Below are 23,561 nucleotides of genomic sequence, written 5' to 3' on the forward strand. Positions count from 1 at the left end.
TTGGTAATTATAATTTATTGTTTACTTTTAAATTGCTTTATTTATGATCAATGAGTTAGAATTTATTATATGTACGCATGCGCACATATTCGTTTTGTTCATTTTTTCCTAAACTGTTGATGTTATTGTTTGTGAAGAGTATGGAGCGGGTGGCCAAGTATCACCTCATGGCGACATCTACAGCTACGGAATTCTTCTATTAGAAATGCTCACTGGAAAGAGACCAACAAATAGCATGTTTTCTGGAAGTTTTAGTCTACATGCATTCTGTAAGATGAAAGTTCCAGAAGGAATCTTTGAGATAGTAGATTCACATTTGCTTTTGCCATTTGCTGAAGATGAGACAGGGATTGTGGAAAACAAGATTAGGAATTGCTTAGTGATGTTTGCTATAATTGGAGTTGCTTGTTCTGAAGAGTTTCCATCTTATCGAATGCCGATAAAAGATGTTATAGCAAAGTTGAATGAAATCAAATCAATGTTTCCATGCTAGGATCCGTTGCTTGTGTTCACAAGAAAATATGATTAGTCTCTAGCCATCAATAAAGTGTTTGTGTTGCATTACTTTGAACTACAATTTCTTTGTATTGGGAAAATGATTTGTATTTCTAGTCAAATGCATTAAATACATAGTATTGTTTCGAAAAATTGTTAGTTTATATGCAAGTAATACAATTTTGGTTTATGAAAACTAGTTTTTAATATCATTGTTTGAAATTAGATAAGAAAAATGTGATATTTATGAATATCTGAAAATTTCACTCTGTGTTCCATTTTTCTATACATTGGTTCTATATGGCTAAACAATTAGATGATTGTATTGCCTCACTAGGTTAGCCTGAGCTGAGAACAGTATACTTTGGTTGCATTATAAAAAGTAGAAATTAACATCAAAAGTGTTTCAAGATTTCTTAGCTTTATCATGTAGCATTCAAATTAAAGCGTTACAAAATTAAACAAGTTGGTGTGGTTTGTGACGGCAATCTTGCATTTATTCGAGGCATTAGGTGTATATCATTTATAAAACTATATTAGTATTTTGATGGTGTGATTTTTATTATAATACAAATCCGCAAGTGTACGGTTCTATCGATTCGTAAAAAGAACGTCGATCCATATAGAGCTTATGCAATTACTAATCTAATTTTTATTTTTGATTATCCGGAAGAAATAAGGTTTTGAGAGAAATGTTTGTTGGTTTAAAGTTTTGATAATTTTTTTTTCTTCATCATAATACTAAATCATAAACATTCCCTATAATTTTATTTAATTTATGTTAAATTCAATTCTAAGGATAGGGTGTTCTTTGATATTTTATGTTTTTTTTTAGAATACATAAATGCATCTCGTAGGAGATTCATAAATTCACGAAGTACCCCGGAAATATATATGTATAAAATAAAAATATTTTTCATGAACAAATTTTGGTGGGTAAAAACCCTATCCCATCCCATAGTAATCGCCAAGAAAAGCTATCACATCCAAGTTAGCTCTTAACTTCCCTAAAAAACTTATGAATACGCATCTACATTTATTGACCCAGCACATCCCATATATTGGATCAGAACAGTAAGGCCCAGACTCACTATCATAGGTGCAGTAACGTTCAAATCCTGCGATATAAACAACACAAATAAAGGCATGTTACAAAACGGAATGAAAAGATTAAACCAACTCTTTCAAAAGAATGTGAAAAGAGACGTACCACCATTGACTATGACAAATCACGGATCGGTCTTGATGTTATCTTTATTATGTCTATTGGAGATTTTTGAGATTATGTATTGATAATGATACATGTAGTATATCGACATGGCTACTTGGAGACTTGCTTTTATTATGGATGATTGTTGAGATGATTTATTTAAATGTCAATGTAATGATGTTTTTATTCCGCTGCGATGATTTGAGAAATTTGTTTATGCATGCTTGGTGAATTATTGAAGAAGTAACATCTAAATTCTTTATACGATTGTATCATTAGCGTAGCGTAATTAATCGCATTTAGAGTTTAGGGTGTTACATGTCTCACCTTCATAAACTCTTCTCAAGAATCCTATCTATCCGAGGTGGAACAAAATTCACCGAGTGTTGGCTATTAACACATAGTCCACACAAGTATGCATTTTGGTCCTTCTGAATAGTTTTGTCAATGTTTTTGATTGAGTTAACGTCATAGACTAAAGTGACAAAAAGAATGAGTAACATATGATTTGATAGGGTTTTCAATTGAGTGATGAACTAATATTACAACAAGTTAAACTACTAAGAATGACAATGGTGGTTTCCCTAATTTCAATCTTTATCAATTATCCTCTGCAAGAATTATATCTCCTCATAGATATTTTTAAATTTAAAAAATTGGTAATGGTTATGTCTTTTGATTTGTTAGAATTAATGAGTGTCTCTATTATGAGTGTTTGTTATTAGATACTTGGACCATTCTTGAATTCTATCTTATCATGGCCGGGCCATGCATTCTTTCCTTTATTTTCCGCACTGTCGTTTTACTCTCTGCCTTCCTCGAATGATCCTTGATAGCTTTTCTTGTCTCATTGGCGTCTCTATTATTGTGTGGAAAATTCCACGTAGAAACATCAATTTGAAATTTATTATCATGAATTTAATATTGGTTATCTTGAATTAAATTTTAATTTTTCATAATTAAAATAAATTATATCACTCCAAACATTTCAAAATTAACTAGGATATAGTATTACTAGATTAACATTTAAAATATGTATCTTGAATTTAAAATCAATTTTTTTAATGTAAGTGCCCCTTTGTTACAGATTAAAATAAAAGTGATTTTCACATAAAATAATTTAGAGATTTTTTGAAAAATCAGAATCTAGTTTGTTTGAATACAAATATATAAAAGGGATTTTTTGTTACAAAATTTGTTCAATCTTTTAAATCATATTTTCTCTCTCATCTAAAAAAAATATATTTTTTGAGAAGCTGCTTTTAACAGCTTCTCATTTGAAGCAGTTTTTAGATATTTTTTAGATTCTGATTTTTTAAAAAATTTGTAACAAACGGATGCAAAAATCTTAAAAGTGATTATTTTCTTAAAAAAAGTGGTTTTTTTTTCTTAAAAAAGCTATAACAAACGGGCTCTAAATAAGTTATAGGGTTAAATATATTTTATTCATGTTTAGTCCCAAAAAAAACTTATTCAGTTTTTTTCCCTTTTATAGGGACTATTTTGGATAACTAAAAGTAACTATTTAAAAAAAATAAAATCAAAATAGGGACTATTTGTACAAACTACAATATTATTCAAGACTAAAATTACCATTAAAATTTTATAGAGGTGTAGAAAAGAGACGTTGTCACATTGCCAGCACATCAAAATAGAGTTGTTCGAAGCTTTGGTCAATCACCAATGATCTTTTTCCTGAAATGGTTATTGACCTCTGAAGGATCAATTTCAAATCCATTCTATGTATGTAGGAACATTGTTGCAGGCAGCGCTGTTATCCTTGTCTTGTAGCAGAGACACAAACTGAGTAGTGGAGATAGTGGTTGTACACTTCGTACAATTGTACTTTGTCAACGCTCTTCAAAGATCAAGCATCCAATGCCTTCAAATCCTTTCAAAATAGTCGTTGCTTCATTCTTCCAGTCTTCTGCAATGCTTAGACGAGATTAAATCCATTGAACAACCTTTGAAGCTTTAATTCTTGCATCTCCTGATGAACTACAACTTCTGATATTCTTCAGCTTCTGATGAGATGCTTCTGACGAACTTGCTTCTGATGACGTCATCACTTCAGGAGCACTTTGACTTCGGGAGCACTTCTCTTCAGATGCTTCAAGCTTCCTTTTTGTTGATTCAATTGCTCTCTATTGTTCTTCCAGAACCTAATAAAGATATCAAATTTTTGTCTAAAGTCCTGTACACTTGAACAATTATTAGCATATCCAATTGACAATTTTTAATACCTTGTAATCATCAAAACTCTAAAAGGGTAATGTTAAGAACATTTTGTTCCAACGGACCACCTACCTTATTCGTATGGATGGGTAGACGGCGTGCATGACTAGTTTGCTTTGCTTTGGTGAGTTTCATGAGGATAACTTAGATGCTACCTCGTTTACTGCTTTTGGTGTTTTAGACTTTAAGGCTCTTATTACAGGTCGGTCTTGATGTTATCTTTATTATGTCTGTTGGAGATTTTTAATACCTTGTTTTTAATATGGATGAATGTTGAGATGATTTATTTAAATGTCAATGTAATGACGTTTTTATTCCGCATCGATCTTTTGAGAAATCTGTTTATTCATGCTTGATGAATTATTGAAGAAGTAACATCGAAATTCTTTATACGATTGTATCATTAGCGTAATTTATCGCTTTTAAAGTTTAGGGTGTTACATGTCTCACCTTCATAAACTCTTATGAAGAATCCTATCTATCCGAGGTGGAACTAAATCTACCGAGTGTTGGCTATTAACACATAGTCCACACAAGTATGCATTTTGGTCCTTCTGGATAGTTTTGTCAATGTTTTTGATGGAGTTAATGTCATAGACTAAAGTGACAAAAAGAACGAGTAACATATGATTTGATAGGGTTTTCAATTGAGTGATGAACTAATATCAACAAGTTAAACTACTAAGAATGACAATGGTGGTTTCCCTAATTTCAATCTTTATCAATTATCCTCTGCAAGAATTATATCTCCTCATTGATAGAAGCCAAAAATCATAGAAGGTCGCCTTGATAGTAGAAGCGACTGCCACTCAAAGTAATCTCAAATATCTCTTATATCACCTCTGCAAGAATTATATCTACTCATTTGACATTTATAAATTTAAAAAAAAATTGGTAAAGGTTAAGTCTTTTGATTTGTTAGAATTAATGAGTGTTTGTTATGAGATATGTATGCAAATATCTCTTATACCATATTAGATACTTGGACCATTCTTGAATCGTATATTTACATGGCCGGGCCATGCATTCTTTCATTTTGCTCTCTGCCTTCCTCGAAACATCGATAGTGTATGCAAATGTGAAATGCATGGGGGTGTCATTTATTAACTTAAGTGATACAAATTATCATTTTAAAACCAATTCCTGTGGGAATTTGGACTTTTTATCTTAAAATTTCAATTTGAAATTTATTATCATGAATTTGATATTGGTTATCTTGAATTAAATTTTAATTTTTCATAATTAAAATAAATTATATCAGTCCAAACATTTCAAAGTTAAGTAGGATATAGTATTAATAGATTAACATTTAAAATATGTATCTTGAATTTAAAATCAATTTTTTTTAATGTAAGGGTCCGTTTTTTACGGATTAAAATAAAAGTGATTTTCACATAAAATAATTTAGAGATTTTGTGAAAAATAAGAATCTAGTTTGTTTGGATACAATTATATAAACATGATTTTTTGTTACAAAATTAGTTCAATCTTTTAAATCATATTTTCTCTCTCCTCTAAAAAAAATATATTTTTTGAGAAGTTGCTCTTAATAGCTTCTCATTTGAAGCTTTTTTTAGATTTTTTTTTTAGATTCTGTTTTTGGATAACTAAAAGTAACTATTTAAAAAAAAAATCAAAATAGGGACTATTTGTACAAACTATAATATTATTCAAGACTAAAATTACCATTAAAATTTTATAGAGACTAAAATTAAAAACTTCTGAATTTTTAGATACTAAACATATTTAACCCTAAATATATTAAGAAAATGAGAAAATTAAATTTTGAAGCTTAATCAAAATTTTAAATTATACATTTTGAAACGTGTTTAGTGGAATGAGCCTTGACTAGCAATTCCTATAATTATTTCAATTAACTCTTGCACATACTTCTCTTTATATATCTAATCAAGTCTCAAAGCTACACACATCCAAAGCTACACATACAGTGTGCACTAAACGGTATTCTTGACTTACCGTTTCCCATAATAATACGATATTCCCCAATAGCAAAATGAATTTTTTTATGATGCTTCTTCTCTGTTTTGCTAGCCAAATGTCGGTGTATTTCATGCCAATGGCAACAATCGCACTTTCTTTGAATTCAAAGACTGATAAGCTGGCTTTGCTTGCTTTGAAGGAAAAGCTTACAAATGGTGTACCATATTATTTGCCATCATGGAATGAGTCTCTACATTTCTGTGAATGGGAAGGGATTACATGTGGTCGTCGTCACATGAGAGTCACTGCCTTGCATTTGGAAAATCAAACATTTGGTGGCACTCTTGGATCATCCTTGGGAAATTTAACATTTCTTCAAAAGCTCAGCCTTTCAAATGTCAACTTGCATGGTGAAATTCCAACACAAGTTGGTCTTTTGAAACGATTGCGAGTTCTTCTCTTTGGAAACAACAATCTTCAAGGAGAGATTCCCATAGAGCTCACTAACTGCACAAATATCAAGGTAATTGATTTACCTTTCAATAAACTCATTGGAAGAGTTCCTGCATACTTTGGGTCAATGATGCAACTTACTTGGTTGTCTCTTGGTCACAATAATCTAGTTGGTACTATTCCATCTTCCCTAGGAAATCTTTCATCACTCGAAAAGCTTTCATTTCGACAAAATCACTTGGAAGGAAGCATACCATATTCTTTGGGTAGGTTGTCAGTTTTGACATGGCTGTCTCTAGGTGTAAATAATTTGTCAGGTGAAATCCCTCATTCTCTCTACAACCTATCAAATATTCAAATGTTTTCTATTGATTCAAACAAGTTATTTGGTAGTATTCAATCAAATATAGATCTCGTTTTTCCCAATCTTGAACGATTCTTTATAGGATCTAACCAAATTAGCGCAACTTTTCCGTCTTCAATATCCAACCTCACTGGATTGCAAGTGTTTGATAAATCATCTAATAATATTAATGGACCATTACCTCTTACTTTGGGTCGATTAAATAAACTTGAGTGGTTGAATATTGGAGGTAATTATCTTGGGAGTGGAGGATCTCATGATTTTGATTTCCTTCCATTGTTAACAAATTGTACCCAATTGTCAAGGATCTATCTTTATGACAATAATTTCGGTGGTGTGTTGCCGAATCTTATAGGAAACTTTTCAACTAATCTTCAATTTCTTCATATGGAGTATAATCAAATATATGGAGTGATCCCGAAAACAATTGGACAACTAATTGGTTTAGTTGCCTTAACCATTAGTTATAATTTACTTGAGGGAGCAATTCCAGATTCAATTGGAAAGCTTAAGAATCTAGGATCATTGGCTTTGGATGATAACAAATTCATCGGTAACATTCCATTAGTCATTGGCAATCTTACTTTTTTGAATGGAATATATCTATCTAACAATAAATTCGAAGGAAGCATTCCATTTACCATAAGAAATTGCACCAAATTGCAGGGATTATATTTTAATAGTAACAAATTGAGTGGTGATATACTCAATCAAACATTTGGCTATCTAGATGCTTTAATATTTTTTGACTTGTCTAACAACTTATTGACCGGCCCCATTCCTTCAGAATTTGGTAACTTGAAGCAACTTTCTCAATTGGATCTAAGCTTGAATAAGTTGTCTGGTGAAATTCCTAAGGATTTAGCTTCTTGCATAGCATTGACAGAACTTTGGTTGGGAGGAAACTTCTTCCATGGAGCTATACCTTTGTTCTTCGGTTCCTCTTTAAGGTCCCTTGAAAAATTAAACCTTTCTGAAAATAATTTCTCAGGCATCATCCCCTCTGAACTAGAAAATCTAACATATTTGAATAGTTTAGACTTGTCTTTTAACAATCTCTATGGCGAGTTTCCAAAAGGAGGTGTATTTAGCAATGTTTCAGCAATTTTACTAACAGGAAACAAGAACCTTTGTGGAGGAATATCTCCATTGAAGCTTCCTCCATGTTTTAAGGTTCCCTCCAAGAAACATAAAAACCCTTTCAAAAGGAAACTTATCATTGGCAGTGTAGTTGGTGGCGTTTTAATCTCATTCGCAGTTTTGATTATTCTTTATTTTCTCGCGAGAAAGTCCAAAAGGCTACCTACTTTACCATCTTCGAAAAATGGGAACTTCAGGGTTACTTATGGTGAGATACATGAGGCCACCAATGGGTTTTCTTCATCAAATTTGGTAGGGACAGGAAGCTTTGCCTCTGTTTACAAAGGATCTCTCCTTTACTTTGAAAGACCTATTGTTGTAAAGGTGTTGAATCTTCAAGCACGTGGAGCTACAAAGAGTTTCACAGCTGAATGCAAAGCTTTGGGAAAGATGAAGCACCGAAATCTTGTCAAGATTCTTACATGTTGTTCAAGCGTAGATTATAAGGGTGACGAGTTCAAGGCTATTGTTTTTGAGTTCATGCCTAAGGGGAGTCTAGAAAAGCTTCTGCACGATAACGAAGAGTCTGGAATTCATAATCTCAGCCTCACACAAAGGGTTGACATTGCTCTTGATGTAGCTCATGCATTGGATTATCTTCACAATGGTACTGAGAATGTTGTAGTTCACTGTGATGTGAAACCAAACAATGTTCTTCTTGATGATGACATGGTAGCCCACTTGGGAGACTTTGGATTGGCAAGGTTAATTCATGGAGCCACAGCATATTCAAGTGTAGATCAAGTTAATTCGTCCACAATTAAGGGAACTATAGGATATGTTCCTCCTGGTAAGTTCTTTCACTTGGTAATTATAATTTATTGTTTACTTTTAAATTGCTTTATTTATGATCAATGAGTTAGAATTTATTATATGTACGCATGCGCACATATTCGTTTTGTTCATTTTTTCCTAAACTGTTGATGTTATTGTTTGTGAAGAGTATGGAGCGGGTGGCCAAGTATCACCTCATGGTGATATCTACAGCTACGGAATTCTTCTATTAGAAATGCTCACTGGAAAGAGACCAACAAATAGCATGTCTTCTATTAGAAATGTTCCAGATGGAATCTTTGAGATAGTAGATTCACATTTGCTTTTGCCATTTGCTGAAGATGAGACAGGGATTGTGGAAAACAAGATTAGGAATTGCTTAGTGATGTTTGCTATAATTGGAGTTGCATGTTCTGAAGAGTTTCCATCTTATCGAATGCCGATAAAAGATGTTATAGCAAAGTTGAATGAAATCAAATCAATGTTTCCATGCGAGGATCCGTTGCTTGTGTTCACAAGAAAATATGACTAGTCTCTAGCCATCAATAAGGTGTTTATGTTGCATTACTTTGAACTACAATTTCTTTGTATTGGGAAAATGATTTGTATTTCTAGTCAAATGCATTAAATACATAGTATTGTTTCGAAAAATTGTTAGTTTATATGCAAGTAATACAATTTTGGTTTATGAAAACTAGTTTTTAATATCATTGTTTGAAATTAGATAAGAAAAATGTGATATTTATGAATATCTGAAAATTTCACTCTGTGTTCCATTTTTCTATACATTGGTTCTATATGGCTAAACAATTAGATGATTGTATTGCCTCACTAGGTTAGCCTGAGCTGAGAACAGTATACTTTGGTTGCATTATAAAAAGTAGAAATTAACATCAAAAGTGTTTCAAGATTTCTTAGCTTTATCATGTAGCATTCAAATTAAAGCGTTACAAAATTAAACAAGTTGGTGTGGTTTGTGACGGCAATCTTGCATTTATTAGAGGCATTAGGTGTATATCATTGTGGATTCAACTATATTAGTATTTTGATGGTGTGATTTTTATTATAATACAAATCCGCAAGTGTACGGTTCTATCGATTCGTAAAAAGAATGTCGATCCATATAGAGTTTATGCAATTATTAATCTAATTTTTAGTTTTGATTATCCCGAAGAAATAAGGTTTTGAGAGAAATATTTGTTGGTTTAAAGTTTTGATAGTTTTTTTTTCATCATAATACTAAATCATAAACATTCCCTATATTTTTCTTTATTTTATGTTAAATTCAATTCTAAGGATAAGGTGTTCTTTGATATTTTATGTTTCTTTTCGGAATACATAAATGCATCTCATAGGAGATTCATAAATTCATGAAGTACCACGGAAATATATATGTATAAAATAAAAATATTTTTCATAAACAAATTTTGGTGGGTAAAAACCCTATCCCATCCCATAGTAATCGCCAAGAAAAGCTATCACATCCAAGTTAGCTCTTAACTTCCCTCAAAAACTTATGAATACGCATCTACATTATTGACCCAGCACATCCCATATATTGGATCAGAACAGTAAGGCCCACACTCACTATTATAGGTGCAGCAACGTTCAAATCCTGCTATGTAAACAACACAAATAAAGGCATGTTACAAAAAGGAATGAAAAGATTAAACCAACTCTTTCAAAAGAATGAAAAAAGAGACGTACCACCATTGACTATGACAAAACATAGGGAAATTGAGATAATGATAACACTAACAAATTTGATAAATTCAGCCATATTTTTTCCTCTTTAGCATATGTCAAATGACTAGAAAATTGTTTGATCAATTTATAATATGCAAAACAACCTTTCTATTTACTTATATTAAATAAGGTTTTTTTTTTACCCATTAGTTTCTTTAACTTAAAACTCCTTCCAAAAAATAAATAGATAATTAAATGCCTGTTAAGTACATCAATGAATTATAATATGGTGTTGCTAACCGGTGCCCCCGGGACACTGGATAAAAAATAATAAATAGGCAATAAATAAATGAATCTCAATTGTTTTACATAAATTAAAGTGAGATATAAGTCATCTAATTAAAATAAGATATAGTTGTATTTATTGTTTGTTTTTGTAGCACTAACATCATCAATTATGTTATTTATCATCTACAAATAAAAACAATAATATAAAAAAAAAAACATAAAGACAAGATGTAAACAAAAGAACAATTTTTTTTTTTAAATAATACCTAATAAATTGAACATAGCGTAAAAAAAAAAGATTGAGTATTTTATTTTTTGAAAGATAAAAAAAAAATGAATATGGTATTGATGATGGCAGAAATATTGAATATAACATTTATTAATTTTAATTAGTTGAAATATTTTACATTTTAATTAAGATAAATCAAGTGAGATCTATTTATTTATTGCTTATTAATTGTTCTTTATCCGGTGCCCCCGGTTAGCATTGGGATGAAATCCAAAAATTATGTTTAACCTTTTAACGGATGAAATCCAAAAATTATGTTTAACCTTTTAACGCACTCAATCGATCGCTTCACCTTAATAATTTTTAAATAACCCTTCGTGATAAATGAGGGTGAAATCCTAAAAGGAAAATATATTATTTCTTTTTGTTTTCTATAGGTTCCTTCCATCATATATTTTTTTTTAAATCAATTGATCACTTAACATTAACATTTTTTTTTAAGAAAGTTGCTTCTTCTAAACCCAATCTTAGATATAAATTTTGTCATGAAGACTTTAATTTTTAAACAACAAATTCATCAAGTATGAAAGATCAATCAAAGGTTTATACATTAAAAACTCAAATAACAATATTTTAAGCAATAAAAGGTTAAAATTAAACAATCACAAAAACCTCTATGAGCTTCGGCCAATTAGAGAAAAATAAAGGGATGCATTTTGTTACATTACTCAATGACCATCACATCCAACTCCATCAACTCATGAAAAATGGATCAGCCAAGAAAAGGAGTGGGAGGAAAATGATTTTTCTCCAGAAAATTTAGTTTATTCGAAATACAAATATGAGGGAATTAAGAAACATTGATTCACAAATATTTTCAGAAGAAAGCTTGGACCCCGTTGAAAAAAAATTAAGGATTTAAGTTCAAGTTTCCTAACCAACTCATAGAATAATTTTTTAGGAGAGATGAGAGAAACTTTCGAGTTTGAGGAGAAGAGGAAGAAGAAAAGGGGAAATGTTCTCAACACTTCCCACTTAAATAGCTCTCAATAACATATTCTACCCCTCCGCCTAAAAGTAGAAAAACTGGAACTCTGTTTTTTTTATGGCGCTAACACATGTAAATTACGAACAATATTTTATATGAAAATTTGATTTTGATTTATTATATAAGTACAAATATTTGTGACTTTCAAAATGTAATAAACCCAAAATACTATCTTTTTCAATCACAACAGTAACTTAACAAATATAATATAAACTCTTATATTTTTTAATAACACCAACAATATAACATTAATATAAGAAAATGGTTTAAGGGTGTAACTAGAATAACAAAAAAGTAAACCCAAAATCTCATATCCCTTTGTACATATTATAGATAATATTGTTGGGATAGCCATATTTTATGATAATAGGAAATTCTTAAAATAATTTTGTCGATAATAACTTTATTCGCTGGCTCGTAAATAAGTTACTCCACGACAAAATTTTCACACCACAACTTAAAAAAAATATAACGAGTTCAAACTCTCATCCTTTTAAATTTTTAAGGCAGTCGAAGTCCGTCAAAAATGTAAACATTAGATATATTTTACCTGATTTCACATTTTTCGGAGCAGTATGAATAAGTTTTCTTTTTAGGAATCAATATGAATATGAACCAATTAGTAACTTGTGAAAAATAGAACACTTATTTATATAAGTACATTTACGACAGGTTTCAACAAACAAACGGCTAGAAAAGCAATACATGACAAAAAATTAAATCTTAAGATGAGTAATTTCTCTAAAATGATGGGTCTAACATTTCATAACAAAACTTATATCCGCGACATGTAACGACACTTTTTTCGCTAAAAAATGTATACTTTACAACGAAAAAAAAACATTTTCCTAAACAAATTTTGGTGAGTAGAAACGTTACTCCTAACTTATGTATAGTCGCATATACATCTATTGACCAAGCACATCGCATATTTTGGATCTGAACAGTAAGACTCACACTCACTATCAGAAGTGCAGTAACTTTCAAATCCTGCGATGTAAACAACACAAATAAAGGCATGTTACGAAAAGGAATGAAAAGATTAACAACTTTTTCTAAAGAATGAGAAAAGAGACGTACCACCATCGACCATTACAACAAATAGGGAAATTAAGAGAATGATAACACTAACAAATTTGATAAATTCAGCCATATTTTTTCCCTCTTTGCTTATGACAAATTAATAGAATTTTTTTTGATCAATTTATAATATAGAAAACATCATTTCTATTTACTTACATTAAATAATTTTATTTTACTCAATTAGTTGCTTGAACTTAAAATAAAACTCCTTCAGAAAAATAAATCGATAATTAAATGTCTCTTTAATACATCAACGAATTATAATATCAATCCTTCCAAAAACTAAATGATAATTAAATATCTCTTAAGTATATCAATGAATTATGTCTAACCCTTTAACGCACTCAATTGATCACTCCACCTTAATAATTTTTTTCCTAACCCTTCACGATAAATGAGGGTGAAATCATAAAATTGTTTTCTATTGGCTCCTTCTATTAGAGATAAAATTTTTAACTCAATTGATCAGTTACCATTAACAATTATTTTTACTGAAAGTTGCTTATATCTTTTCGCCAAGAATTAATTGGAAAATATAATCAGGAGAGAATAAATTTTAGAGGAAGGAAAAAATTTCTAATAGGTAACCCACAATTTTTTGGATTAAAAAAGCCAAGTAGGAGGGTATATTCATAGGTGTAAGCAGGTAGATTCAAAAATCATTTCTAAGACATCATTAATTAAAATCATGTTCTTGACTAGGCTCAGTCCATTAAAACCCAAGAACATTGTTCGCACCCTCGTCTTGCATGGGAGGTGTGCTCAACTGTTAGGGACATCAAATTCTTCGAGAATCGTAACGTCTCTTCCACACCTCGTCGTTTGTAATCGCAAACAAACAACTTTCATCTATCACTCCGTGGATGTCCGTTCCACACCTACAAAAGATGACTTTTCATGTCCTTGAAGGTACAATTACATTCCCCCTCAAAACACTATACTTCTTACTCAAATTCTAACTTGAGAATTGAAGTGCATTTTGAAGGTACCGTTTTGAACACTCACTTGCTCTCATGTGACACTATTTTTCTTAAAACCTCAGACTAGCCGTGTCTTATGTGGAAAACTAGTTTTCTGTGATGTTCAGATTTTGATCCAAGACATTACTTAAAAATATTAGGCTTAATAGTAGTTTTGAACCCTAAGTATATAGTCCATTTTGCAGTTTTGGCCCCCATGTCAATTTTAACCAAGTCATCGCACATGTGGATGCCACATGCGTTATTTTCAATTTAAAAATAAATAAAAATGTCACATGTGTAATGCTTTAATTAAAAAAAAAATTAAAAAAAAACTCCTTTCTCTTCTCTCTCAAGGAAAAACGAAAAAATGTATAAATAATAAAAGAAAAGAAAAATGCCCTAGAAGAGAATGTGCTGCCCAACCACTCTTGGATTCACCCTTAGAGACCAAAGTCCCGACAAGCGCCATACTTGGATAGCAAACGGACAAGTAAAGAATAAATGCGCCAGATCCTCATGAGTGGAAACACAGCTAACGCAATGCAAAGGGCACTGCACACCTTTGTCATGAAGTCGGATTCTCGTAGGTAAACAACCCCTACACATCCTCCAGACTAAGTTTTGAACCTTAGGAGGTACTTTAAGCTTCCAAATTCCGGACCAATTACCGGGACGGTGAAGGTAAGAAGAATCGAAGAGTTCCTCGACACAAAAACGATAAGCACTCTTTACATAATATTTCCCATGCTTTTCATCCTTCCAAATCAAGCGGTCTAACTACGCATGAGAAATGAGGGGCGTGCTCATGATTTTATCTGCTCATGAGAAATTAAGCGGTCTAACTACGCATGAGAAGTTCGAGATTTGAATGGGCCTTCTCTGGTCTTGCATCTCAATCTCTTTTCAACTCCATCTTTTTAGATGAATTGGAAGCCTAAAAGTTGTTAGGCTGCGTGGAATAGATACCAATTGCTCCTTATCTGGCTATCTGAGCCTTACTTTACCAGTCCTCGAAACGCTCGTGACAAGAAACTGTGATTGGTTAGGTTAGGTGGTCATTGTAAAAGCACCTCTACTTGAAAACATTCACATGGTGCAAGACCATACCCCATCATTTCATGAGCCGTGTAGTTGTCAAATCGAATTTTCTGATTGTCATCTGAAAGAATTTACTTTTGATGGCTATGCTATATCACAGCCCGTAATTCTGTCAGATCCATCGATAGCTAAAAATGCTTGTGCTAATATAAAGCTAAGTAAGTGGCAGGATGGAACTCCAGAAGCAGGACTACGTGCTTTTGCGCTTCTCAATCAGTTCAGTCAAGCGAAATCTATCACATTTGACGGGTCTGAGGTAAGCATGCTATTCAACCCTTTCTAATACTGAATATATTTGGTTTAGCCAAACCTTAAGTACTTTATATTTTATAATGTAGTCAAGAACATAGTGTTAATCAGCACCAATTGAGAACTTGTCGATTTTATTGTTTCCTACGCAAATAATTGAATTAAGATTTTATTGTAGAAATCATGAATATAATGATTTGATTCAAATGTTGATTATACTTTTATAAATTAAGTGTTCGTCTAAATTTTAGGCACATGTTTTCACATAGCTAGTTTTAGGAGAGATCTATATTTTTGGCAGAAATTTGTTTTGAATGGAGATTGAAGTTGTATTTCATAATTTTCATATATGTTGCAATACACAAATAAGTTTCTTATTTTTACCATTCATCATTATTTGAGAAAATGAATTAATTGAATGTTATGTTGTCACATGTGTCGGTGTCATGTCCGTACATCGGACATGCTTTCGGTCAGAGGTGTCGGTGCTACAGCACAAAGTCAAGTAGTTTTTTTATCCTAACTTCTCTAATCAAATTTCGTTTTTTTTTCCCAAATATATTTATACTTTTGCCTTTGCAAGTCTGATTCAAACTTTATTTGATGATTAATCATCAGGGAATATTTAGATTCAATAAGGAGCTTCTGAATTCTGCTGTTGTGCGAGATTGTTTGACATCCACACTTAAGGTTGTGAAATTTGGAAGAGTTAATGGATATAAGCATGAGTTGTGTTTATCTAAATTTTTTATGGAAAATGGTACAGTGCTTGAGAGGATGAGTTTCTCCCTTGCTAGTCAAGAACTGGGCAAATCCAAAGTCATGGAAGATTTTAAGGAGAATCTATTCTCATTTAAGAAAGGTTTCTCTTTTGCTGTTGTTGAATTTTCCTATGATTAGGTTAATGAAGCAAGTAGTATAAATCTACAATGTTTTTTGATTAATGTATTTTGCAGTGTGAATTTGTACATGCAAGTAATTGTTCAGAGATGATGACTCTGATATTTTTGGCCAAAGTACAATGGTAGCAAGATTATATTTATGTTTATCTAAAAGTAGTTGTCTCAAATTGTGTTCAAATGTTACTTCATTTTATTACATTCAATGTGTTTTCGTTCCTATTGATCAAAGTGGATATTTATAAAAAATATACTTAAATGTTGAATGTTTAATGTGTTTCCCCCAGCCCCAATTTTCGCACATGATGTAGCGCGTTTTAAATGTGGTGGCATGAAAGTTGATGATTTGGGAAAATCCAAGTAGGAATATCTTTATCGATATTTTAGTTCTCTTATACCCCTTGTGGAGTGTTGACGACTGAATTGTCACCATAATTGACCCGTACATCCTCTAACTCCTTGGATTTTTTAACCTCATTTTGAACTATGTGTTTAACAATGTCGGTAAGTTAGTTTGGAGACTTGATACAAGACGTCATGTACGCTCATGTCAATCTCTATAAAGCTATTGATACAAGTGTGCACAATGTGTGAGTCGTAGTTGTTTGCAGAAAAGTAAAGAGTTTGTTTTAGAGTTTTGACGATGATTAGGATTCCGCAATACATGCAAGAGACAAACTTTATAAATTTTACTACTTGATTAGGTTTAAGAACTTATGAAGACGAATTTTGAAGTGTTTCTCACTGATTTGTTGTAGCTATGGAGGCTCTGGCCGTAACCATGCACTACAGCCAAGTCTTAGTATCTTCTAATGTTTACTATGTCATGTTTGCATGTTCCGTTGTGCTTTGTTGTTTGTGTGTTGCTTTCATAGTTTAGGTTTAAGATTTCTTATCAAGATTGATCACTAATGTAGTATGATAGTATAAACCATAAACCCTCCTAATATTTTACATAAACAAATGGATGTATTGTCCTTTGCAGGTTTTATCAAGTCACTTGTACACTTAAGCTAGTCATGATATCCATATTTGCAAACTCAATGGGATATTTGTTTCTTTTTCTAGTTTAGGATTTCAATGGTATCTCTTTAAACTTTTCACCTTTTTTGTTTTTTTGTTTTTCCTGAATCAAAAGCAATGGAAGACTGACAGTAGGAGGCGTCAAGACATCTCAACTAAGATGGCACTCCAAAACTACCTCCACCTCTGCCACCAAGCTCATAAAATTTTATTAAAAAAGAGAAAATGGTACAAGCGGAGGGACCAAACCAGAACCTGCAAAATAAAACAGAAAAACATAAACAAACCAGAGACATAAGGAACGGAGGCCAACCCGGTCTCTAAAAAATCCTCACCATGCCCATTCGAAAAAAATATCTTCATTATAAGAAGTGGTAGGAGGATCACCTTTAGCGCGTGGGTATTGTATGCCGACCTATTAAGGACCTTACATTGCTTCTTTATTTAAACTGGCGTAATTGATGTGAATATTAATTTTTTTTAGGAATGTGAATCTTTAATTTAACTTCAAGTATTTTGTACAAGTTCAATTCTGCTATGTACAAACATAAAGTTTCAGTTTTGAAATCTAATGTTAGCAATAATTTTGTCAATAAAAAAATTATACTATGGTATTTTTAATTTTTAAATAAATGTGTTATCGATCACCTCTTCGTTGTCTACAAATAGTTTTTTATTTTTACCATTCATCATTATTTTTCTTTTAATATATTTTCGTTGTCTATCATGAAATATTAAAAAGGGAATAAATATATAGTTTGAAAAAGACAAACACAACACATTGATGTAGCGTAGAGACATTTAACAATAAACCCTATTTTATTAATGGTTTTATGTAACTCTTAAGTGACCAAACATAAAAACTTTTCTATAAAGTGATCAAACATTTTTTTACTTATTACAAGGAGAAAAAATATGGCTCATATTCCATATTTGTTTTATGCACCCATTATCTTTCTTTATGTATTTTTTGTCCTAACCAAAATTGGTAAGTCATTTTCCAGCTATTTTAAAATATCTAATTTATGTTATACAAAATATTCCATCACATTTTAATCAAATTTATTTTATTTTTATTAGACATTCCAAATATTATTCCATGCAAAACACGAGTTGATTGCCCGGTAGATATGTGTGAACTTTCACAAATTGTGTGGTGTATTGATGGTTCTTGTAAATGCTTGTAAATATAAAAATAAGTTGAAGAATAATTATATACAACTTGTATCCGTATAACTAAATTTGAACATCATAATATTAGTACTCTTATAATTTCCTTCAAACTTTTATTTATGTTTCTTTGACATGGTCAAATGTGTATTGTTATTTTACACAAGTATATTATTGTTGATCCGGTTGGTTATAAGAGGATGGTTGAGTTGCTTGAATCTGCCACCTTCAAAGGTTGATCTGCAGTGAGCCAGGTTCTCTTGAACTACGGTGATTCTGGTGAGGTAGGTTGATCATCAGTCCAGTGAGACAAGGGGGGTTTGTGTACCTACAATTGCTCCGACGCCCAAGTAAGTAAAGGGTTCAGAGAAGGTGATGATAGGCAGTCTTACATTATTCATAACATGTTTTTCAAGTATTTTTTTGTCATTTTTCATCAAAAATAAAGAATTATTAGAACAATTGCTTATGGTTTTCGGGACAGTGTAATGTTTTCTATATTGAATCATGCAACTATAGTTTCCCCCGAAACATAGCAATTCTAGGGTGTTATGATGTAGTTCAAGAAGAAATCATGCAAATCAGCTTAGCAAAACATTTGAAGACTAGTAAAGACCACGAATGAAGATTAAAGAGGTCTCAGAAGAAATTTTAAAGGAAGGACTTATGTTTCCAAGTTCCAAGACATCTTATAAGAAGGAATCACCCAAAAGACGAAGAAACAAACAATTTCGCACCGAAAGTAGCACCTATGCACCTAGGGCATGCAAAATGTGCGCAGGGTATGAGCCATGCACCAGGGCATGTCAAAATATGCCTATGCTCCTAATCATGCGCCTGGGGAATGCTGAGAGCGAGTCAGAATTGATTTTTTTTCTTCACTTTTTAAGCGGTTTAAGCCAAAATTTCAACCTAAATTCAGTTTGAAACTTTCTTATAAATATTAAGCCTCTCACTCATTATTTTCCATTCAGAACGAAACGGTTGAAGAGTAAGGCAAGAACTAGGAGCTTCAAGGGAGGAGTCTCTCTCCCCACTCAAAGTCTCTAGGGTGTGTTTTATTTCTATTGTAATTTGTCTTTAGTTACCATGAGTAACTAAACCTTTTTAGGCTAGAGTTTTAAGATTAACTTCTATTTTGTTTGTTGGATTATTTAATTCAAATTCTTTATTCAGTTTTTTTTAATCCTATTGAATTTTCCTATTACGTAAGATTTGTCTCCTCTGGAGCGAATAATCATTAGGTAACGATACTTAGGAAGATGACATACCTAATTGTGCTCGCGATTTTCGGATGTCAAACCATTAATTGATTTGAATCGTCGATCTTTGAACTCTCGATTTTTATTCTTGGGAAGGGAAAAAATGAGTAAAAACCCTTTCGAGACTTTGGATTCGGGGGTTGGTTACGCGAAGGGAAGGTGTTAGCATCCTAAGCGTCTATGGTATTCCATAGGAACCTCTTACTTAGATTATCTTGTGCTAAACTACTTGTTTATTTGAAAAAATATTACCTAAAATCTAAGTGAAAGAATGGAGGGAGAAGAAGTATGTTTTTGGTTATTTTTATTTGATTTGGAAGGACATGTCCTCTGCCTACGTACCCTTTTTGGGAAAGGGATCAAAACCGACGTAGTTCCACTCAAGAATTTCTTTGGTGGGTTAGGTTGATTTTAAGATTTTTCGAAAATGGGTTTTAAGAAGAGAAAGAGGCCTCAAGGCATGAGATAAAGAAAACAAGTGAGGTTGATTGATTTTAAATTTTGAAAATGATTGAAGTTGAATTAAAATTGATTGAGAATTTGATTAAGAAAATAAAGGAAAAATGTTATTAAGAAAATGATTTTTGAAGTTCCGCATATTCGATTTTTTTTTTGAGAAAATGATTTTTCTAAACTAACGGTGAAAACTAACGTAACGTCGTAAAAAAAAAACTAACGGAAAGCGGTAAATAAAAATGTGGTAGTGTCGGTGCATGTGTCGGTGCTTGTGTTACCTACATTATTACATCAATTCCTAAATACAACCCTAAGGCCTTTATGCCAAAATAAAAATGCAAGAAATAAAATTACATCAATTTCCTATTTATACACACTAAGTCAATGACAAAATAAAATGATGGGAAAATTAAATGTGTATGCTATGATTCAAGACAAAAATTAAATGGTTAGTAATCACAAGAAATATTATGATGAATGAGACATAAGAAATAATGAGCAAGAATTAAGACAAATAATAATTAATATCATCATATAAGAAATAAACAAAAAAATTAAAAGAAAACAAATAGGATGGATTTTTAAAATTAGAGAAAATTAAAATAGTGAGAAAAATATTTTTTTTGGAATTTTTTCTAAGCACAAAAATGTCAAAAAAATGTAAAAATAGTATTTAAAAATAAAGACAAAAGGAAATAAAAAAAATGACTCAACAGGAACTAATCTAGACCGTCGGATTAAAAAAAGAAAAGGATCTAAAGGTTTAGAAAGAAAGGTGAAAGGAATCAAATGGACCGGTCCGGTTCAAGTGAACCAGACCGGTTCACACATGCTTATAAAAGGCAATAGGGACCGGTTTTTTCTATTTTTCCTTTCCTCCCTCTCTCTAAAAATTTCTAGTGAGAGAAGGTCTGCAATTGCAGCCTTCTTCTCCGGCCAAGCTATGACTTTCCGGCGTGGTGGCTGCCGGCCAACAGGCGGCGCCGCCGCGCCGGAGCAACCAAAACTCCTCCGTTTTGAAATTTTTTTACGTTTTTAGAAATCCTTTTTCTTGTTTTGCATGAATCCCAACTTAGATTTTTGAAAACAAGCTTCTACAAGCCTAGATCTAACAAAGAATATTCAAAGAAAATGAGCAAAAAAAAACTACCTCTCTCTCTCTCTCCGATCCGGTTTTCTCCCTTTGGTCTGGTGGCTTTCTCCGTTCCGTTTCTTTCCTTTTCCGGTTCGGTTTCCTCCCTTGAATCCGGTCCGGCGCAAGTTTTTTTTTTTGTTGTGATTGTGTGATGTTGTTTGTGATTGTGGTGTTATGTGACTTGTTTATTGATGATTTTTGTGAGAAAGTGTTTTTGTTGGTTTATTATTATGAAGAATTTTGGTTCCTGGAATGGAAGAGGATAATGTTCATGATGCATGGCTATGAATATTCATGATGATTGTTGTGTATTTTTTATTTTTCTTTGATCTGAAAAAGTTGGGAGAGATGAAAGATTAGGGTTTCTGATGGTGGTTGCTGCAGCTGCTACAGTGATTTTTTCTCTGACCCATTTCCCAATGATTGACAGGGTTTTTATAGTGACAAATTAGGGTTGGCTCTGGTACAAAACAAAGACCAAAATGCCCCTGCAGCTGAGACTTGGAGAAAAAGACTTTAACAAAGAAATAAATAAATAAATAAGAAAAAGAAAAGAAAAGAGGAAGGAAGAAAGAAAGTCACTCACGTGACTTTCCTTTCTTTGTTTTTTTTTTTAAAAAAAAAAAATTAATAAAATAAAAATACTAATAAACAAACTAAAATATAAAAAAATAAAAAGTCCCTTCGAAACCTGACATGAGGTACTTCAAAGTATCCTCCCTGCCGAAATTTCGGTTGAAATGATTAAAAGGACGCGATTTTTAAAATATGATTAAACCTTTTAAAATGACTTGATTATTATGACTAACAAGATTATAAAATGCGCTCCAACAGTTATAAAAATGCAGATAAAAGTTTTTTAAATGATTAAAGAAGAAAAACACGAGTTTTAAATGGTAAAAAAAACAAATAGAAGAGAATGTGGACTATTTTTAAATATGGACAAAAAGATTTTAAATGGTCCAAATTTGGGGTATGACAGATGCCCCTATTTAAGTTTCTTCGTCACGAAGGTTTTAAAAGGGAAAACTTTTAAACCAAAGGGTCGAAGAGACTTAAATATAAAAAGACGCCAATTTGGACCGTTTGAAATGCCAGATATGCGATGCTGATGAATGTGATGATATGACTGCACATGATACAAGCATGAATGTAAAGATGATGCATAAAAGACTGATTGGGGGACAATTGGATAAATATCACTGGGGAAAGAAATGATAGGTAATGCTTAAGATTGCTGTGAGATAACTTGGAACAACTGAACTATGAATGATAATGTTTGTTAACATTGTTTCAAGACGAAAGTAAAGACATGATTGATTGCCGACGAGTGGTGAAAGTAAAGACATGATTGATTTGCCGACGAGTGGCGAAAGTAAAGACATGATTGATTTGCCGACGAGTGGCGAAAGTAAAGACATGATTTGCCGACGAGTGGCGAAAGTAAAGACATGATTGGCCGACGAGTGGCGAAAGTAAAGACATGATTGGCCGACGAGTGGCGAAAGTAAAGACATGATTGGCCGACCAGTGGCGAAAGTAAAGACATGATTGGCCGACGAGTGGCGAAAGTAAAGACATGATGGACCGACAGGGTTTACTAACATTGTGGGATAGCAAACACACGGTAAAAATAAAGACATTGGTAAAGTAGTTGTTTGACACAAAAGTATTTGCGGGCTATTAACCTGATTCAAAAACAATTGCAAGGTATCAACCTGATTCAAAAGCATTTGACAGGGTGTCAACCCGACTCTGAAGGTATTTTGCAAGCTATTCACTTGACACAATGAAGCAAAAGTTGTTTGCAAGCTATTCGCTTGACACTTAGGTAGCAAAAGAGGTTTGCAAGCTACTCGCTTGACACACATGAAACAAAAATATTTGCAAGCTACTCGCTTGACGCATAGGTAACAAAAGATATTTGCAAGCTACTCGCTTGACCCGTAGGTAATAGCAGATAATTGCAAGCTACTCACTTGACCCACATGTAACAAAAGATGTTTGCAAGCTATTCGCTTGACACACAGGTAACAAAAAAGGTTTGCAAGCTATTCGCTTGACACAATAATGAGTGAAGACTGAATTGAAGGGATACGACAAAACAGGACCCTGGGTGAAATTTCTGGGTCAAACACATTGGAGACGATGTTTTTGTGAGATACAAATGAAGTAAGACACAAGGTAGTCAATGCAATCATGTATAAATGGTATTTGTTATGCATGCAATGCGTGCAAGAATGTTTATATGCATGAATATGTATATATGAAATGAATGAATGTATGAGTACATGAATATATGACTGTATGAATGCATGATTTAGACGACTCTATACAACAAGTGAAGCTGTCAAGACTAGA

The 23,561-nt window shown here is 32.3% G+C and overlaps 3 protein-coding genes and 3 long non-coding RNA genes across 11 annotated transcripts in view; 4 read left to right on the plus strand and 2 right to left on the minus strand.

The window, feature by feature from the left end:
- The window catches only part of LOC25487144 (probable LRR receptor-like serine/threonine-protein kinase At3g47570), a 35,014-nt gene extending 34,418 nt beyond the window's left edge, over window positions 1-596 (plus strand). Inside the window, exon 4 of the mRNA XM_024776713.2 lies at window positions 138-596. Coding sequence (XP_024632481.2) covers window positions 138-493 — 356 coding nt within the window. The 3' untranslated portion in view covers window positions 494-596. The remainder of the gene's footprint in view (window positions 1-137) is intronic.
- Window positions 597-5,996: 5,400 nt separating this feature from the next.
- Window positions 5,997-9,144, plus strand: LOC25487145 (probable LRR receptor-like serine/threonine-protein kinase At3g47570). The gene is made up of 2 exons (XM_024775662.2): window positions 5,997-8,628; window positions 8,780-9,144. Exons 1-2 carry the CDS (start codon window positions 5,997-5,999, stop codon window positions 9,142-9,144), a joined length of 2,997 nt encoding a protein of 998 aa, XP_024631430.2.
- An 844-nt stretch (window positions 9,145-9,988) lies between these two features.
- LOC112419000 (uncharacterized) lies at window positions 9,989-10,668 on the minus strand. Its single transcript, XR_003009004.2, has 2 exons — window positions 10,320-10,668; window positions 9,989-10,227 (listed from the first exon to the last, which is right to left on the minus strand). It is a non-coding gene; the product is annotated as an uncharacterized lncRNA (long non-coding RNA).
- Window positions 10,669-12,482: 1,814 nt separating this feature from the next.
- On the minus strand, window positions 12,483-13,198 carry LOC120578080 (uncharacterized). The gene is made up of 2 exons (XR_005644014.1): window positions 12,944-13,198; window positions 12,483-12,853 (listed from the first exon to the last, which is right to left on the minus strand). It is a non-coding gene; the product is annotated as an uncharacterized lncRNA (long non-coding RNA).
- Window positions 13,199-13,486: 288 nt separating this feature from the next.
- Window positions 13,487-16,408, plus strand: LOC25487146 (uncharacterized). 6 transcript variants are annotated; one of them, XM_039830672.1, is made up of 4 exons: window positions 13,487-13,855; window positions 15,166-15,262; window positions 15,733-15,760; window positions 15,874-16,408. In XM_039830672.1, the coding sequence occupies exons 1-4, from the start codon at window positions 13,810-13,812 to the stop codon at window positions 16,153-16,155; spliced, it is 453 nt and encodes a 150-aa protein (XP_039686606.1). In that variant the 5' UTR covers window positions 13,487-13,809; the 3' UTR covers window positions 16,156-16,408. The 6 variants fall into 6 exon arrangements, with proteins under 6 accessions (XP_039686606.1, XP_024631435.1, XP_024631434.1 ...); XM_024775667.2 differs by lacking the exon at window positions 15,733-15,760 and having other exon boundaries at window positions 13,493-15,262; window positions 15,874-15,945; window positions 16,022-16,403; XM_024775666.2 differs by lacking the exon at window positions 15,733-15,760 and having other exon boundaries at window positions 13,494-13,855; window positions 15,176-15,262; window positions 15,874-16,401.
- Window positions 16,409-18,040: 1,632 nt separating this feature from the next.
- Window positions 18,041-19,533, plus strand: LOC112419001 (uncharacterized). Its single transcript, XR_003009005.2, has 2 exons — window positions 18,041-18,165; window positions 18,258-19,533. It is a non-coding gene; the product is annotated as an uncharacterized lncRNA (long non-coding RNA).
- Window positions 19,534-23,561: the final 4,028 nt, after the last annotated feature.

Source organism: Medicago truncatula, chromosome 2, assembly GCF_003473485.1.
Source record: "Medicago truncatula cultivar Jemalong A17 chromosome 2, MtrunA17r5.0-ANR, whole genome shotgun sequence".
Classification (NCBI taxonomy): Eukaryota; Viridiplantae; Streptophyta; class Magnoliopsida; order Fabales; family Fabaceae; genus Medicago; species Medicago truncatula.

Excerpts from the sequence above, each read along its gene's own strand:
- LOC25487145 (XM_024775662.2), top strand. The coding sequence starts at position 5,997 with ATGTCGGTGTATTTCATGCCAATGGCAACAATCGCACTTTCTTTGAAT. Across the intron at positions 8,629-8,779 it reads TATAGGATATGTTCCTCCTG|AGTATGGAGCGGGTGGCCAA; the intron begins GTAAGTTCTTTC and ends TTGTTTGTGAAG.
- LOC25487146 (XM_024775663.2), top strand. The coding sequence starts at position 14,999 with ATGGTGCAAGACCATACCCCATCATTTCATGAGCCGTGTAGTTGTCAA. Across the intron at positions 15,263-15,873 it reads TCACATTTGACGGGTCTGAG|GGAATATTTAGATTCAATAA; the intron begins GTAAGCATGCTA and ends ATTAATCATCAG.